Source organism: Globicephala melas, chromosome 10 (assembly GCF_963455315.2).
Source record: "Globicephala melas chromosome 10, mGloMel1.2, whole genome shotgun sequence".
NCBI lineage: Eukaryota > Metazoa > Chordata > Mammalia > Artiodactyla > Delphinidae > Globicephala > Globicephala melas.
Genome location: NC_083323.1, coordinates 16,087,210 through 16,103,437, shown reverse-complemented (window position 1 = coordinate 16,103,437; position 16,228 = coordinate 16,087,210). Strand labels below are relative to the sequence as shown.

Here is a 16,228-nt window from a genome sequence, read left to right as displayed (position 1 = left end):
CCGCCTGCAGCTCAGTCAGCACTTGGTAACTATTAACAATAATGCTTTCTGTTTATGCTGGGACCACCACCCGCCAACCCACGGTGAACTGACAGAAGCTGTGACAGGCATTGTTATGTGCCCATCTATTCCATTTTACTTCTCACTTTCTAAGTACTATAGACTTGAAGACTATGCAGGAAGTTAGGTTGGGGTCAGGTGACTGAGTTCTGGCCAGTGGGATTTGAGCATAAATGATGGATGCCACGTACAGCCCTGCTCCTTAAAAGGCCCTGACTTGTGCTTTCTCTCACCCCCATTGGCACAGCTGGAAATGAAGGACCTCAAGAAGGCAGGACCACAGGATGAAAGAACCGCAGGACGAAAGTGCCTGCATGGAGACAGCATGACAGGAAGAGCTGCCCAAGCTGTACTGCACTGGGTGAGAGTAAGAAATAGTCGTTCACCATATTGTGCCCCTGACATTTCAGGGTTTGTTACTTTCACATAACATAGCCCATCCAGACTAATTCAGAAATGAAAACTAGCTCAGGGAGTGGATGGAGGAAACTACTGGTGAAGATGCAGTGGATATTCCCAGTCAGGTAGAGATGGGCAGTGTAAATTTTCATCAATAAGAAAATAATTGTCATAATTTTCAAACAAAATTGATTGCTAATTTTCTATACAATTCCCTACTGGAACCAGAAAGTTGTAATAGCATGGGGCAGGTTTTATGACATGAAAACCTTAGACCCCACTTTCTGGTCTTTACAGAGCATCACTGCTGCTCCATTTCCATACCCCAAACTTCACAGGATTCTGAGGATTAAAAACATCCTCTCCATAAATTTCAGTAAATTAGCAGTGAATTTCTGCAGTGAAAACATATCCTTCTTTTAAAATTGCATGTGTCTCATCTGGGGACCACCTGTCAAAGGAAGCAGCCACTTGTAATTAAGGATACACAAAATCATAAATGATCACAGCCAGTTCATGTTAGAATGTGGCCACAGATGTTTAGCAAAACACCAGACTTCCTGGACCATGGTTGTCATATACAGATGGACCAGATATTAACCCTGTAAAGCTCTGTTTTGAAGACATCAAGGCCTTTGCATGTACTGTTCCCTCTGCCTGGAACGCTCACTCTTCATATAGCTAATTCTTCATCTTCAGACCTCTCCCCAAGGGTCCCTCTTCAGGTTTGCCTTCCCTGACTACCCTTTATACAAGAGGTATCCCCTCCCTTAATTCTTGACTCTGCACGCTATCCATTTCCTTTATAGCACTTACACAATCTGTAATTTTCAGGGATTTTGTTTACTTGTTTATTATCCATTTCTCCCCCTAGACCTACGTAACCATGAAATCCACCATTATCTCTAGAATTCCAAATATATGAGCTAATAAAGCCCCTGTAGTGTTTAAACCAGTTTCAGCTGAATTTGCTGTTACACCTGATTTTTACAGCTAAAAATCTTCCTAACAAATCTCTCTCCTTTCTATAGTATCTTTCCTGATCTTTTGTATATAAATTAAAAATCTTGTATGTGTCAAGTCCTGTATTAAGTGATTTACTTAATCTTCACAATAACTCTGAAAGTTAGGAATCATTTAATGCTACTTTATAGGTGAGGAAATTAATGTCCAAAAGTTGTAACTAACATGGGTTACTTTTTGTCAAGCTTGCATCCCTTCTTTTGGGACAGGTGCCCTCCCCAACTATGTGATTCTGAGGGAGTTGTCATTCAAGTGTACCACAAGGGTAGGCACAGGATCGAGGCTAGCCAATTGGAGCATCTCTCCACCTGGACTCTGTGACTGGGCCAGAGGGAGACAAATGACCCAAAAAAAGCCAATCACAGTCCTTTCTTGGCACATAAATGCTAGGATAGTAAGAATCTCTCTCTGACTCTAGGATCACACAGTAAGAAGACCTCATAACCCTGTTACTACCGGGAGATCTCTTGCTGCCATGCAGAGAGAGCCTGCCTAAGAATGAAGCCCACATCCAGCGACAGTGAGCAAAAAAGAGGCCAAGGGCATCACTTGAACCCCTGGATCCAGCTGTGCCTGAGACATGCATCTTGGACTTCTCAGTTGCAAGAAGCAGTAAATTCGTCTTATTACTTAACATGGACTAAGTTGGGTTTATACCACTTGCCACTGAACAGGATGAAGTGAGCACCATGTAGAAGCTCAATAAATATTAATTCTCTTGATTTTCCTCAAAGTGACCACTTCCCATTAACCTCACTGACCTATCAGTTGACAACATGTCAGCTGTGCCAATCCAGCCACCCCTATTTCCTCTCTACCCCTTGCATGTCACATTTGGTCCAGCCTCTAGAACAGGCATATGCTATTCCTCCTATCTGACTGCCAAATTATGCCTTTCTAAAGGGGTTCACTTTTATTTTTTTACTTTTTTGTTGACGTATAGTTGATTAACAATATTGTGTGTCAGATATACAGCAAAGTGATTCAGTTTATTTTTCCAGATTCTTTTCCATTCTAGGTTATTATAAGATATTGAACATAGTTCCCTGTGCTATACAGTAAATCCTTTGTTTATGTACTTTATGTATAGTAGTTTGTATTATTAATCCCATACTCCTAATTTATCCCTCCCTCCCTCTCTTTTCCCCTCTGGGAGCCATAAGTCTGTTTTCTATGTCTGTGAGTCTGTTTCTGTTTGTATTATTTTTTTAGATTCCACATAAAGTGATATCATGTAATATTTCTCTGAGTTACTTCATTCAGTATGATCATCTCTAGGTCCATCCATGTTGCTGTAAATGGCAATATTTCATTCTTTTTATGGCTGAGTAGTATTCCATTGTGTGTGTGTGTGTGTATATATATACACACACACACATATGTCACATCTTCTTTATCCATTCATCTGTTGATGGACACTTAGGTTGCTTCCATGTCTTGGCTATTGTAAATAGTGTTGCTATGAACATTGGGGTGCATGTATCTTTTCAAATTAGAGTTTTCACCTTTTCCAGATATATGCCCAAAAGTGAGATTGCTAGATCATATGGTATCTCTATTTTTAATTTTTTAAGGAACCTCCATACTGTTCTCCATAGTGGCTATACCAATTTACATTCCCACCAACAGTGTACTAGGGTTCCCTTTTCTCCACACCCTCTCCAGCATTTAGCCAAAGGGGTTCACTTATAGGTGAACCTCCCCTTAGTCTCTTATCCTGCACGACTGACAGGCCCATTTGCTAACAGCAGTAGAGACCAAAGCAAGAATTAAGAGTCTCCAGACCAGGCAGATTGTCTCAAACGTCCTGTTTTAAAAGTCAGTGAATACTGCCCTGTAAAGAAAGGACCATAGTTTCCCATTCATAATGAGTTTTACTCTCAGGCTAACTTCACAGAAATACTCTCCTTCCTTCTTCAAAGCCCTGTTAAGAGTTTGGCAAAGGTAGCAATAACATACCCACGAGTCAGATGAGAAAACTGAGGCCCAAAGAGGTGAAGAAATTTGACTCAGTAGCCATCATCATGTCCAAACTGGAAAGTTGCACTTTCGTTGGAAAGTCAGACTTCTCTTGCTTGGATCCCTAGCACTGATATTCAGTGCACAGCATGACTCTCTAACATTAGAGACTAGGGGTAGGATTGGATGTCATTTGATATCATGACGGGGATCCAGGAACTCCTCAATCTTACCCTGTTATTCATCCCTCTTTCCAAGAGCTTCCTGAGGGTCTGTTAGCACAAAAAACAATGGCAAATGGGACTAAGGACGGCATTTTATTATAGGCAGAGCAGTGGCCTTCCCCATTAGGAAATATGGCCCAATGATTTGGACTCAGAGCAACCATATGATCGCTTTGTCTGCCCTTGGGATAGAGGGAGGCCGAGGCAGGGGGCAGGCAGAGGAAACTGACATGTGGCGAGCAAGTATGGCTAAGGGTTAACCTTTGATGCCATCTCTAGTCCAGACTGTGGGAAAAGGGTCAACTTTTTGGAAACCAGAACTGAGAACATGTAAATTTGGAAGCTATGGGGTAAGCCAAGGTGGGTCATAAAACCAGGGAGGAGAAAGTGAGGCTACAGAAGGAGAAGAATGAAACCGGCATGCAAGGAGGAGCAGAAAAGAGGGACTGGGTCCTACTTTTCCAGTTTCTGGTTGCAACTGCACGGCCAGCTACATTTCCTCTTCTGGGAACTTCGAAGAAATTCCCCCTTTGTGCTTAAGCTAACAGGTGGGTTTCTGTTACTTATACCCATTCTGTCATTCTCTTAACTAAGAAAAAAACAACCAAATAAAGAAGCAACGTCCCAGTTCAGTTCAGTTCATGGCAATTTATTTAATTTAAAAATAAAAACAGAAACAAAAACAAAAAACAAATCAGTTTCCAATGAAAATACAAACACTTTGGGTGGTTATCCAGCTTTTTTTTTTCCCCTGTAGGCTGTCCTGGGCTCAAACCAATCAAATGAATGAAAACCAATTTTGACTGGAGACATAAAGCATGTTGCACCGTTTAAATTACACCAATATATTATTATAATACCTTTGAAATGCCTTTCAGACCAATAAATAAAAAAAGACAAATTCAAATAAAAAAGTCAACTTTTTATTACCAAAAAAAAATAGAAATTAAATAAAAGTCACAACACGGATTAAAAAAAATGTGCAGTCAAGTTTCTCTCTTTTTTTTTTCTTCTAGGAATGATACCATGCCAGTAAATCCCTACAGAACATTTCCAGTTTGGCAATAAGCAGTCAGTCAGTCATTCACATTTGTACTCAAGACCGCAGGCGTGGCCAACACTCACCAGAGTCTCACCCTGAAAGATGCACCTTGCCATCTGCAGAAGCAGCACCTTGTAACAGGGATGGAAATTCAGAGAGTACTTGGCATTTTCATTTTGCCTGGGGTCTTGAAGCACTTCCTGAAAACTGATCATGCCTTGAAATTTACCTGTAACAAGAAGTATAAGTCTACTCCTTTGGCAGATGTGTAAACTAAGACACTGAAAGGCCCACAGAGGCAAGGAAAGGACCAGGAGAGCTGACCTTGAATCTCCTGCTTGGTCCACCAGGTCATCAAAGTGTCTCTCACTTGTAATTCCATGGAAATGAATCAAGCATAATTTCCTTGGCTGGGATTGGCTGGAAGGGATGATAGGACTTAATCAGGAAGCAAGGGAGCTGCTTTGAGGGCCTGTCCCTCTATTCCAAGTTTTTCCTTAAAAGGACAGAGTCAGCATCACGTCCAGAATCAGAGGATGTTAGCAGAATGTCAGAACTAGGCAAGGCCTGAGAGACCAGCTAATCTACCCCTCCAGCCCTCACTGAAGGGAAAACTCAGCCCCGGAGATACTGCAGGTGCCTAAGGCCACCAGCACACCAGGATTAAACTCAGGGTCTCTTCCTCTGAGTGGAGGACTGTCTTTACCACAATCCACTGTCTGGTTCTACTGACAAAAGAGAACATACATGTGTTTTGGGGGTGGGGGTAGAATGACGTTCCTTAATAGTGTCATTTGTACTTGAAGATTGTAAGGATGGAAAATACCAAACAGACACAATCACTTGGGCAAGAGGAAAATACACCAACCAGTAGGTAGGTGTTATACCTAAGTCATACTGACAGCTACCAACCAGGCTGGCTGCCATGCGTGAGGGACCAGCAGTGTGGCAGTGCAGGCTGTCCAGAAGAGGTTGCGTAAAATGAGACAAGGAGGGAGCTTTAGAGATTGCAGAATGCCCTCCGCGCACCCACACGCCGCATACACAGTTTGCTAGCTACGGAATTTTTTTCCCTTTGAACCTATCTTGGAGTTCAGGAAGGAGGTGGAATTGAATGAAGGGAAACCGGAAAGCTTCCCATATTACACTACTCAGCTCAACCCGAAGGGACGCACAAGCCAAAGCCCCAGAGCTGGTGACAAGGGGAGAAATGGAGCCATCTCCTTAGGGAAAAGGGCAGTTTCATTCTAATCAATGTTCTTAGTACCTGAAGGTGAATGCCTTCTCTTCTCCCCATGAACTATGATCTGTTGGTTTTCCCCAAAATACCCCCAAGACTAGTTCTCCTTAAATGTCTAGCTGGCTTTCAGAAGTCAGCCATCCTGAAACAAAAGTTTCAATTAGCTGGGGCCAGTAGAACCTGAAGTTGTCCCAAACTCCCAAATAAGACCATTAATTCCAAACTCGGTATCTGAAGATGCCCCACTGTGGGCGTGACATCTGATCACCTGTAATCCGGGTGTCTAGAAGTTACACTATGTTAGCTATGTTACTTTTCAAGCTAAGAGTCCTGTCACACCTCTTTTCTGCCTCCTCCAGAACCATCTGGAGGACTTCCAGGGAAGTGTTCCCTCTCCGCTCTGCTTCCTCCCAACCCACTCTGCTCTTGAAGCACCTTATTCATCTGAGTGGCTGGAACGCTCCCCCTAAAGCCTAGGAGTTCTAGGCAGGTAGGACACAGAATACCTAGATTCGTACGGGGAAACACCTTCCGCCTGACTTACCTTTCCTCATCCAAATACCCCACCTACACACTAACTCCCTAGAAGGAAACTCGCCTACCTCTGAGGATTCTACCCTTAGTGGATGGGGAAACCGTTTGCTACGAGTAAACAAGGTTAATGGTTGAGCGAGTTACTCCTTTGGGGACTATGGACGATATCACATCCAATTCAAAACATTCACACAGGTCAGAACCCACAAGGCAGCATTCCAGTTAATATTGAGATGTTAAAGAAATGGACAAGTTGTCCCCTTGCTGGTGTGGATCAACTTCCACTCATCTGCAAAAGATCACAGAGGGTTCCAAGCTCTGTTATACACCATAGTTTTGACCTCTGACACCACCTCTTTTTCCCTGTCTACCCTTGGAGGTTGTGCTGAAGAGCCAGGAAGACACCAGGAAAGAAGAGGCAGACAACAGAAAGCCAAAAAATCACCATGGGCTGGCTCTAAGTCCTTAGCAGTGTTCAGAGCACTCTCTCTCTGACCAAGGCCCTGTCTTCCATTCAAGGCAGAGTAGCAAATTAACAAATGCCACACCAGTGGCATGAAAGAGATAACATAGATCCCACGGGATCTACACTAGCACTCCCAGGCCTTAGCCAGGTCAAGGATGGCAACTACACGGCAAGAGTGCTACTGCACCCCTTCCCATCTCCATGGCAGCCATTACTATTCAATCACAGCACTCCTTCCCACTGTCTGGGCTACTCAAACCAGCACACCCAGCAGCCCCTATCCATCGATTACCGATTCAAGCTCAGATGAAATCTACGTGCCCACCCCCTGCAGGCAGACCAAGCCTGCTAACGCGGGAGGAGAGAAGGAGCGAGCTCTGAGTTCACTCAGAGCAGATGGCCCCAGTCTGTCTTGCCCTCCTCCAGAAGCACGTGGACGACTTCTAGGGAAACGTTTCCTCTCCCATATGCTCCCTCCCCACCCCCTAAGTGCTGGCCAACACCACCTCCCCTGGACTCTAGGAGGTGCCGTAAAGCAAATGCCAATGAGGATCCCACTTCTGACTGGCAGTTGGCAGGACTGGCCAAGAGCCCACTTCTCCCTCATACGCACTGGCTCAAGGCTGCAAATTTGGCCAAAGCAAGACAGCACCGATCCTTTTTCAGTCTGTTGTCATGGCCAGCAAAGAGGTAACCAGCTCTGTCCATAGCCCAGTCACCACTCCCACTCCTCCCTTGTACCCACCCCGACCCACCCCTGCACCCTGGGGAGCTAGTTCAGTTTGTTACAGATCTCCAGCGCTTTCTTGTAGACCTGAGTCACATCGTCCATGTCCGTGAGGAGGGAGAAGCTGCTGTCTCCCAGCCGGTTCCGGTACCGCTTCAGGTACTGGGGCCGGGGCCGGTTCTGGAGCCCCTCAAAGTCCTGGATCTGGAGGAAGTTTTCGGCAGAGACGCAGCTGCGGATGCGCTGGCGGGCAGGGCGATTCTCCTGCAAGTCGAGCAAGTCGAAGGAGTCGCTGGACAGGACGCTGTCGTCGCTGATGACGCTGGAAGGCCGGCTGTAGCTCCGGGAGAGGCCCTCGGCAGGGATGCCGGGCTCCAGCAAGGATTCCAGTGTGGGCATTTCGGGGCTGGCCAGGGCCGGGTCCATGGTGCCCTCTGAGTACTTGCTGCTGTGTTTCAAGATGCCCTTCCTGTGGCAGGAGAGGCTGTGGGACGTCACCCTGGCCGGATCCGGGGGGCTCGGGGAGGGGATGCCGCCACCCAGCCCATCGTTACTGTCCAGCAGCTCCGAAGACTCGCTGCGTTCCGGGGACGAGTAGTAACCCGATTCTCTCTGCTGGGTCTTTTTCAAGATGCCTTTCTTGGGCATCGTGGCCGACTGTTTGGGGCTGAGTTTAGCGGGCACCTCCGCCTCGGGGGCGCTTGGCAGGGGCACGGCAGTCCGGCACAAGTCCTGCTCCAGCTTGAAAGCGGGGGGTAAGGCGGGGCTGACGACGCCTTCGATGAAGCCGGTGCTGTGAGAGCGATGCTCGCTGTTGCTCCGCTTCTTCAGGATCCCTTTGGGCCGCTTGGAGCTCACCTTGGATGGGCTCTCAGGCACCGAGTCCTGGCCGGACTGAGCAAAGTCGCTCTCCTTCTTGGACTTCTTCAACGACCGCTGCCGCTCCAGCATGACCTCGGGGGCCCCGGGTTTGGCCAAGCCCTTAATTTTGGCTTCGGCCTCAGCCTGTAGCCCTGTGGAACGGTGGTGCCAGTCGATAATGCGGGCCAAGAGTGGGGACTCGGCGCTGTGAAGGGCATCGCAGTCGCAGACGCTGCTCTTGTAGCCCCAGTTCACCCACCAGTGGTTGGCAATGTCCTCGATGGTGGCCCGGCGGTCGGGGTTCACCATCAACATCCACCGAATGAGGCCTCGGGCATCTGTGGGACAAGAAGCAGAAGGAACGGTACATTTTACGGGAGTTTTGGGCTTTCCAAAGCGGACGCTCCGGGGGCGCAAAGGAGACACACTCATTTGAGGAAAAGGCCAAATGGAGCCCTGGTGCAGCCACGCCATGGAGCAGGAAGCCGTAGCCTTCCAGACTGTCCATCAGGAAGCGTCATCAGGACTCAGAGCCACAGGCCAGTGGGCTATCAGAGCCCGGCATGTTTCTCCATGCTACTGACGGAATGTCAAACTGCTGCCTTTCCATCAACTCAGATCTGTATAAAATGGGGAAGGCCAGGTAACCAGGAAAGAATCCAGACCTGACCCCAAGCAGGGCCCCACCATTCCTTTGGCGGATATCATTTTACTAAATGGGAAAACAGGTATAGATTACCATGGCTTTTAGTTCTCCAAAGTTAGGTTTATATAAACACACAGCGCTCAGGTCACCAGGAAAATGTGTCAGCACAAAAAGGAAATTTAGGGCTGAGACGGCAAGGAAAAGGCTTCTCATCAGAGAGGGAGAGACAGAGAAGGATGGAGAGGTGTTCACACCTGGCACGCCTGGGCCTTGAGAGGGGGCCATCCCCAAGGCTGGCCGGGCCTTGGCCAGGCTTGGAATCCCACACCCAAGTGCTCACCTCCTGTCCCTCTCTGACATAAGCCATAGCCTACCAAGCTGTCAGATCAGGGAGCTGATCTCTATCTGCTATCCGTTTACGGCCTGTCTGAAAAACTCCATTTGTCAATTTCTGCTGCCAAAGAATTAGGGGAAACCCCAAAGGGATGTTGAGGAGGCCACAGGAACCAACAGACTCTCACAGCTTATAAATCGCCTTTTAAGATCAAACCGTGCTCCCCAAATGGGGGTTGAATTATATCCTGGGAAGGCGCCACCTCCCCTCAGCTACTTATGTAGCTAATGAGTAGCTGGCCGGGACCTGGCAATGGAGCCAGGGGTGAGCTGCAGCCCTGAAAAGTAACAGGATGTTCATTCATTCAGTCAATAAATATTTTCTGAACCCCTGTAGTGCACCAGAAACTGTGTTGACACAAGTTAGCTGGTCAGGCAAAAAGCCTCCCATAGATTTCACCCTGAATTTGCTAAAAACAAACAAACAAACAAAAATACGCGGGTTAGCTTATTGAAAAAATGTACAGATATAGATATCTGCGTATCTATACCTGTTTATACATATGAAATACTCAGTGCTCATTATTCACAGATTCTGTATTTGTAAATGCGCCTACTCATTAAAATGTATTTGGAACCCCCAAATCAATACTCAAGGTGCTTTCCACGAACTGGCCAAAAATGTGAATTACCCCCCCACACACAATGCGCATGTGTGTTCCCAGCTGAAGCAGAACCAGGTGACAAGGCACTGCCTTCTTGTTTCTGCTCTCATGCCGTAAGCAAGTGTCCTTTTCACAGTCCGTTTAGTTCATGCTTTTCACATATTTGCGCTTTTTATTGGTGATTTCACTGTTTAAAATGGCCCCCAAGCGTGGTGCTGAAGTGCTATCTGGGGATTCTAAGGCCAAGAAGGCAGTGATGTACCTTACGGAGAAAACATATGAGCCAGATAAGCCTCATTCAGGCACGAGTTAAAGTGCTGTTGGCCGTAAGTTCGATGTTCATAAATCAACAATATATTTTAAATGAGGCGTCTTTAAACAGAAATATACATAAAACAAGGATATGGATTGATCAGTTGACAAAAACGTTGTGACCAGAGGCTCCCAGGAGTCGAGCCCTGTATTTACTCCCTACGAGCAGTGCTTCAGTATTCACAAACTCAGCGTTCATAGCAATGTTATAGGACACAACTGCGGCAAATAATGAGAATCAACCGTGTGTGTGTGTATACACATGTGGGATGCGCGGACTGCAATATACGAAGTGTCTGTTAACCACATTCCAAATATGGCCACCTGTACACACCCCTTCTGCACTCAAACAATGCTCTCCCATCAAGAGATGGAGCTTATGGCCTTGGTCGCTTTGACCAATAGAACGTGGCAGAAGTGACATCATCTGGCTTCCAAGCAGACGTTAAGAAGGCCTGGCAGCTGCTTCTTCCTCCATCTTCGAGCCCTGAGCTGCTATGTAAGAAGTCCACGCTCCTTCCTAGAGAGAGAGGCCTGGGGAGGCAGCTCATGGGGAGAGAGCCCACACAGAGGGGCCCCGAGGTGTCCCCACAATCGGCCCCAACTCCAGCTACCATCTGATTGCAACTGTAGGAGAAACCCAAGGCAGGCCAGAAAAGCTCTAACCAATCCAGGGAATCAAGAGATAACGGCTAATAGATGTTGGTTAAACTGCTGAGTTTGTTTGGGTGTGGGAGCGGGACGGGATAGACTTGTTCTGTGGCAACAGGTCATGAAACAGCACCCATGTGCCACACCCCCCGGCCAGGGCAAGGTGTGCAGAAGAGCAGCTGCCACCCTTAGAGTCTACTGAGGGGGTCTCATGTCTACGTGGACTGGAAGGGACTTCACGTAATACCTTTTCCAAAATGTGAATTTACAGTGGAGAAACAGAATCTAAACAGGGTAAGGGCCTTGCCCAAGTTCACACAGCAAGCAAACAGGACTCCTAGCCAGCAGAGTAGAACAACTGTTCTGGAAATATCACAGCGGGAAGGGTTGGGGAAAGTGGCCTAATAAGCCAGCTCTGCCGGAAGGCAAAGATCTGGGGGGAAGAAAGAGGAAAAGCGGGAGTCTTCTTACAGACATGGACACAAAAGGAGAAAGCGTGAGCTGGCCTTGCCCGGCTTAGCCGCCGACCCTCTGTAGGCACACACCTGAGGGCTGCGTGGGCTCCCGGTACTCTCCGCTGCTGATCTGCCGAATGAGGTTTTTGTGATCGAAACCATCGAAGGGCATCGTTCCATACACGAGAGTGTAAAGCAACACGCCCAGGGCCCAGCTGTCCACCTGGAGCAGAGAGACAAGACATATAGGAGCTGGGAAGTAGATTCCCTTCCAAACCATTAGCATCACAGACCACGAGCAGCCACCCTCAGTGACCCCAGGAATGGAATTTAGCACCTGGCAGACAGGTTCCCACCACAGCCTGACACCTGATACGCAGTGCACCTGGGGCCTGTTTCAGAGCCTGACTTTTTCGTTGCAAACTGAGACCAACGGTTCCAACCCATAGAAGAACTTTCTCGAATAGACGATATTCTTTGATCCTCACTATAATTTTGTGAAACAGGTAGGGGCCCCGGATTATTTTCAGCCCTATTTGGCAGATGAGAATACTGAGGCCCAAGGAAGTTAAATGGTTTCTCCAGAGGCCCCTCCCCATCCCAGTGATGGAGGTATGACTGGAACGTGGGGTTCTTGACTCCTAACCCAGGAATCCTGCACCTTCTTCAAATGGATCAGGGGTTGCAAACTCAAATGCTTACAAGAGCCAGGCAGACAACAAACATGAACAAAGAAAGAGAGACGGTGGGGTCCCACGTGGAGTGTTGGTTTGAAGACAAACTGTAGAGGGCATTCACCCATCTTACACAGGCAGCCTCCTCTGGCTAGTTGCTGTCACATAGTAATATAGGCCCAGCACTGCTAGATCCTTTGTTTTTTCAAGAGAAGTCAGAAAACAGACTTTTATGCGAAATCTCCCATTTATTAAATGTTCAATTTTTTTTTTAGAAAGATGGCCAAATAAAGCACTCTTGCTGGCCAGATCACAGGCTGCCAGCTTGTAACCTCAGAAACGGATCATCGAGGATCAAAGCAGCATTCATTATCTGTGATAAATTTACAGTGTCAAGTTTCTGCAATGTTGTAGATTGGACCTTAGGCTCCTCCCTTACATTCTTGTTTTGGAAAGACTTTCTCCTTACTGCAAGTGATGGAGGATCTTGGCATCCATCTCTTTACCCTCTTGCCCTGCCCCAAACACTCTCAAACAGATAAATACTTGGAAGGAAACATTTCAACCCACTGAATGGCTGCTGCTTAAGGTATCCTGAGTGGATGAATCTCTCTATAAATAGAACTATCTCTTTAAAAGTGAATAATCAGTCACAACTCACCCATTTTCAAAACAATATTTTCACATACCTGTGTCTTACAACGGCCCTGAAAGCTTTAGGCACACAGAGAAAATGTATTTCTCATGAATCAGAAGATGCAATTAAAATGTATTTCCTTGATCAGAAATACATGCTGTCAAAGATACACGCAAAAAGGTTCGCTGCAGAGTGAGGCTGTTTGCTTTCTGTTTTGCTTGTCTTATTACAATAGGGAACAACTGAAAACAATCTGTCTAACACTAGGGAAGTGATTAAATAAATTACAGTATATTCATACAATGAAACATCATGTCATCGTTAAAAACCATGTTTTCAGTAATAACAAATTCAGAAAAGTCACAATTTTAAGTTAGCAATAAAAGGAGAGATGTACACCTATAATAGTGACCTCAATTGTTTGAAATACAAGATCTACACTGGAAAAAAAAGCCTAAGAAGAAGTCACATAAATATTACGTGGTTATCTCTTGTGGGGAGATTGCAGGCAACTTTATTTTCTCTTTTAGGCTGTTCTGGATTTTTCTCCCAGGTGTGTATATTATGGCTTTTATAATCATATAAGGAAACTGTTTTTTGTTTGCTTGCTTTTATGTTTGGTTTTTTAAAGTATTCCTAGGTTCAGTTCTTTTCTCCTCTCCAGCCCCCCACCGTACACACCAGGCAAGCTGCTCACCTCTGGCCCTCGGTAAGGCCTCCCGTTGACAATTTCGGGAGAGGCATAGAGTGGGCTCCCACAGAACGTTTGCAAGAACTTGTCCTTCTGGTACAGGTTGGAAAGCCCAAAGTCGGCAATCTACAAAGAGGAGCAAGACCCAGGGAGCCTGTTAGCGTTACAGTCAGCGTCTGCATCGGCTCAGCTCACACCACACGGACCAAAGCAGCTGAGGCGCCCCTGCGTGGCTCTGCCAGCTGGGTCACCCTTTTCTTTTTTCTTTTTTTTTTTACTTTATTATTTTTTATTTTTTTTAAACATCTTTATTGGGGTATAATTGCTTTACAATGGTGTGTTAGTTTCTGCTTTACAACAAAATGAATCAGTTATATATATACATATGTTCCCATATCTCCTCCCTCTTGCGTCTCCCTCCCTCCCACCCTCCCTATCCCACCCCTCCAGGCGGTCACAAAGCACCAAGCTGATCTCCCTGTGCTATGCGGCTGCTTCCCACTAGCTATCTACCTTACGTTTGGTAGCGTATATATGTCCATGTCTCTCTCTCGCTTTGTCACAGCTCACCCTTCCCCCTCCCCATATCCTCAAGTCCGTTCTCTAGTAGGTCTGTGTCTTTATTCCTGTCTTACCCCTAGGTTCTTCATGACATTTTTTTTTCTTAAATTCCATATATATGTGTTAGCATACGGTATTTGTCTTTCTCTTTCTGACTTACTTCACTCCGTATGACAGACTCTAGGTCTATCCACCTCATTACAAATAGCTCAATTTAGTTTCTTTTTATGGCTGAGTAATATTCCATTGTGTATATGTGCCACATCTTCTTTATCCATTCATCCGATGATGGGCACTTAGGTTGTTTCCATCTCCGGGCTATTGTAAATAGAGCTGCAATGAACATTTTGGTACATGACTCTTTTTGAATTATGGTTTTCTCTGGGTATATGCCCAGTAGTGGGATTGCTGGGTCATATGGTAGTTCTATTTGTAGTTTTTTTAAGGAACCTCCATAGCTTTTGCACAGCAAAGGAAACCATAAACAAGACCAAAAGACAACCCTCAGAATGGGAAAAAATATTTGCAAATGAAGCAACTGACAAAGGATTAATTTCCAAAATTTACAAGCAGCTGGGTCACCCTTTTCTCTGCAGCCCTGAGCTTTCATGAAAGGATCAGTTGACATAACTGGGCCAGTGATTCCCGACTGCAGTCCCTGGCACCCACTGCATGCTCTGTTACTTAAAATCACTCCTTGCAAGGACTCTATTTTCACGTCAGTGTAGACTTGTCCTGAGAAATACCCACAGAATCACATGCTCGATGTTTCTGATGAATACTACAGTGTGTAACTATTAATCTGAGATCCGTCCGTCTGTGGCCTACCTAAAGTCTTACTGCCTTCCTCCACAGTGGTATACGTACCTACCTGTGCACTGGACATCACCACCTTTTATAGACCTATGCACCAATCAGAACTGTATTCTGCCCACCTTGGGACCCTAGATGAAATGGACCCACAGCACCGGGTTCTGAGTCATCACATTGCAGCCCAAACTCTGCCACTAGCCATCTGTGTGACATGGAGCAGGTCCCTTAGCTACTCTGAGCCTCTGTTTACCACCAGAAAATGGAAACCCATGATCCCTATCCTCTTCTGGATCACAGGATTATTGTGAGAATGATTAAAAAAAAAAAAGAATTAATCAAGGTGAACGAAAAAGTGCCTTGAAACTTTGTCTACAAGTTCCAGGCAAATGTTTTCCCTAACCTTGCTTCTCTTGTATCGCACACCCCTTGGAATCACTCTCTTCTCCTTTGGCTTCTTGAAGTGTTTTACTATCCTTTATGGCAGCGCTCTTCTGTGTGTGTGTGCACCTCTTCATATATACATATAATGTATATATGTTACATGCATATATGTATTATCATATATGTATAATGTATATATTATACATGTACATATCATCACATATATCACATACATTCATATAATATATATTACATATGTACTTACATATGTATGTACATATGTATATACAAATATATATATTATATGTATATAAATTCACCTTGCCTACTAGGCTGAGTCCCCCGAGGCAGGTGGCAGGTTCCACATCTGCCCCTCATCTCTGTAACATCCACTGCTTAGCACCTGCCCTCACCCAAGAAACACCTGTCACCAGAATAGGCATTATATTTTGAAAAGCACAAGACAATTAGTAGATAATACAAAATAATAATAGTAAACTTAGTTACCACTTACAGAACAACCTCCAATTATCAGGCATGGTTCTAAGCACCTTACACTCTCTAATCCTATCTAAAATCCCATTCACACAACCATGTGAATGTATTTCATGCCACTGACATGGTACATTTAAAAGTGGTTAAAATGGTAAATTTTATGTTATGGATATTCTATCATAATTTTTTAAAGACCCACTTAACAGATGAGAAAACTGAGGTTTAGGAAAATTAGGTTATTCGTCTCAGGAGAGCTACCTAGCAAGCAACAATGTAAACCGAGTGTCTCTAAAGGTTCAAACCACTGCCCAGCGCTGCCCCTGGGTAATCTGCAAATCTCACCCAGTCTAAGCCAGCCGTCCACGCTGAGCCTCTGCGG

The 16,228-nt window shown here is 45.6% G+C and overlaps 1 protein-coding gene across 2 annotated transcripts in view; it reads right to left on the bottom strand.

The window, feature by feature from the left end:
• Positions 1-4,298: 4,298 nt before the first annotated feature.
• Positions 4,299-16,228, bottom strand: part of NUAK1 (NUAK family kinase 1) — a 68,644-nt gene continuing 56,714 nt past the window's right edge. For both annotated transcript variants that reach the window (XM_030856182.2, XM_060305652.1), the window contains exons 5-7: positions 13,606-13,725; positions 11,688-11,820; positions 4,299-8,873 (exon numbers count right to left, since the gene is read on the bottom strand). In XM_030856182.2, coding sequence (XP_030712042.1) covers positions 7,720-8,873; positions 11,688-11,820; positions 13,606-13,725 — 1,407 coding nt within the window. In that variant the 3' untranslated portion in view covers positions 4,299-7,719. The remainder of the gene's footprint in view (positions 8,874-11,687; positions 11,821-13,605; positions 13,726-16,228) is intronic.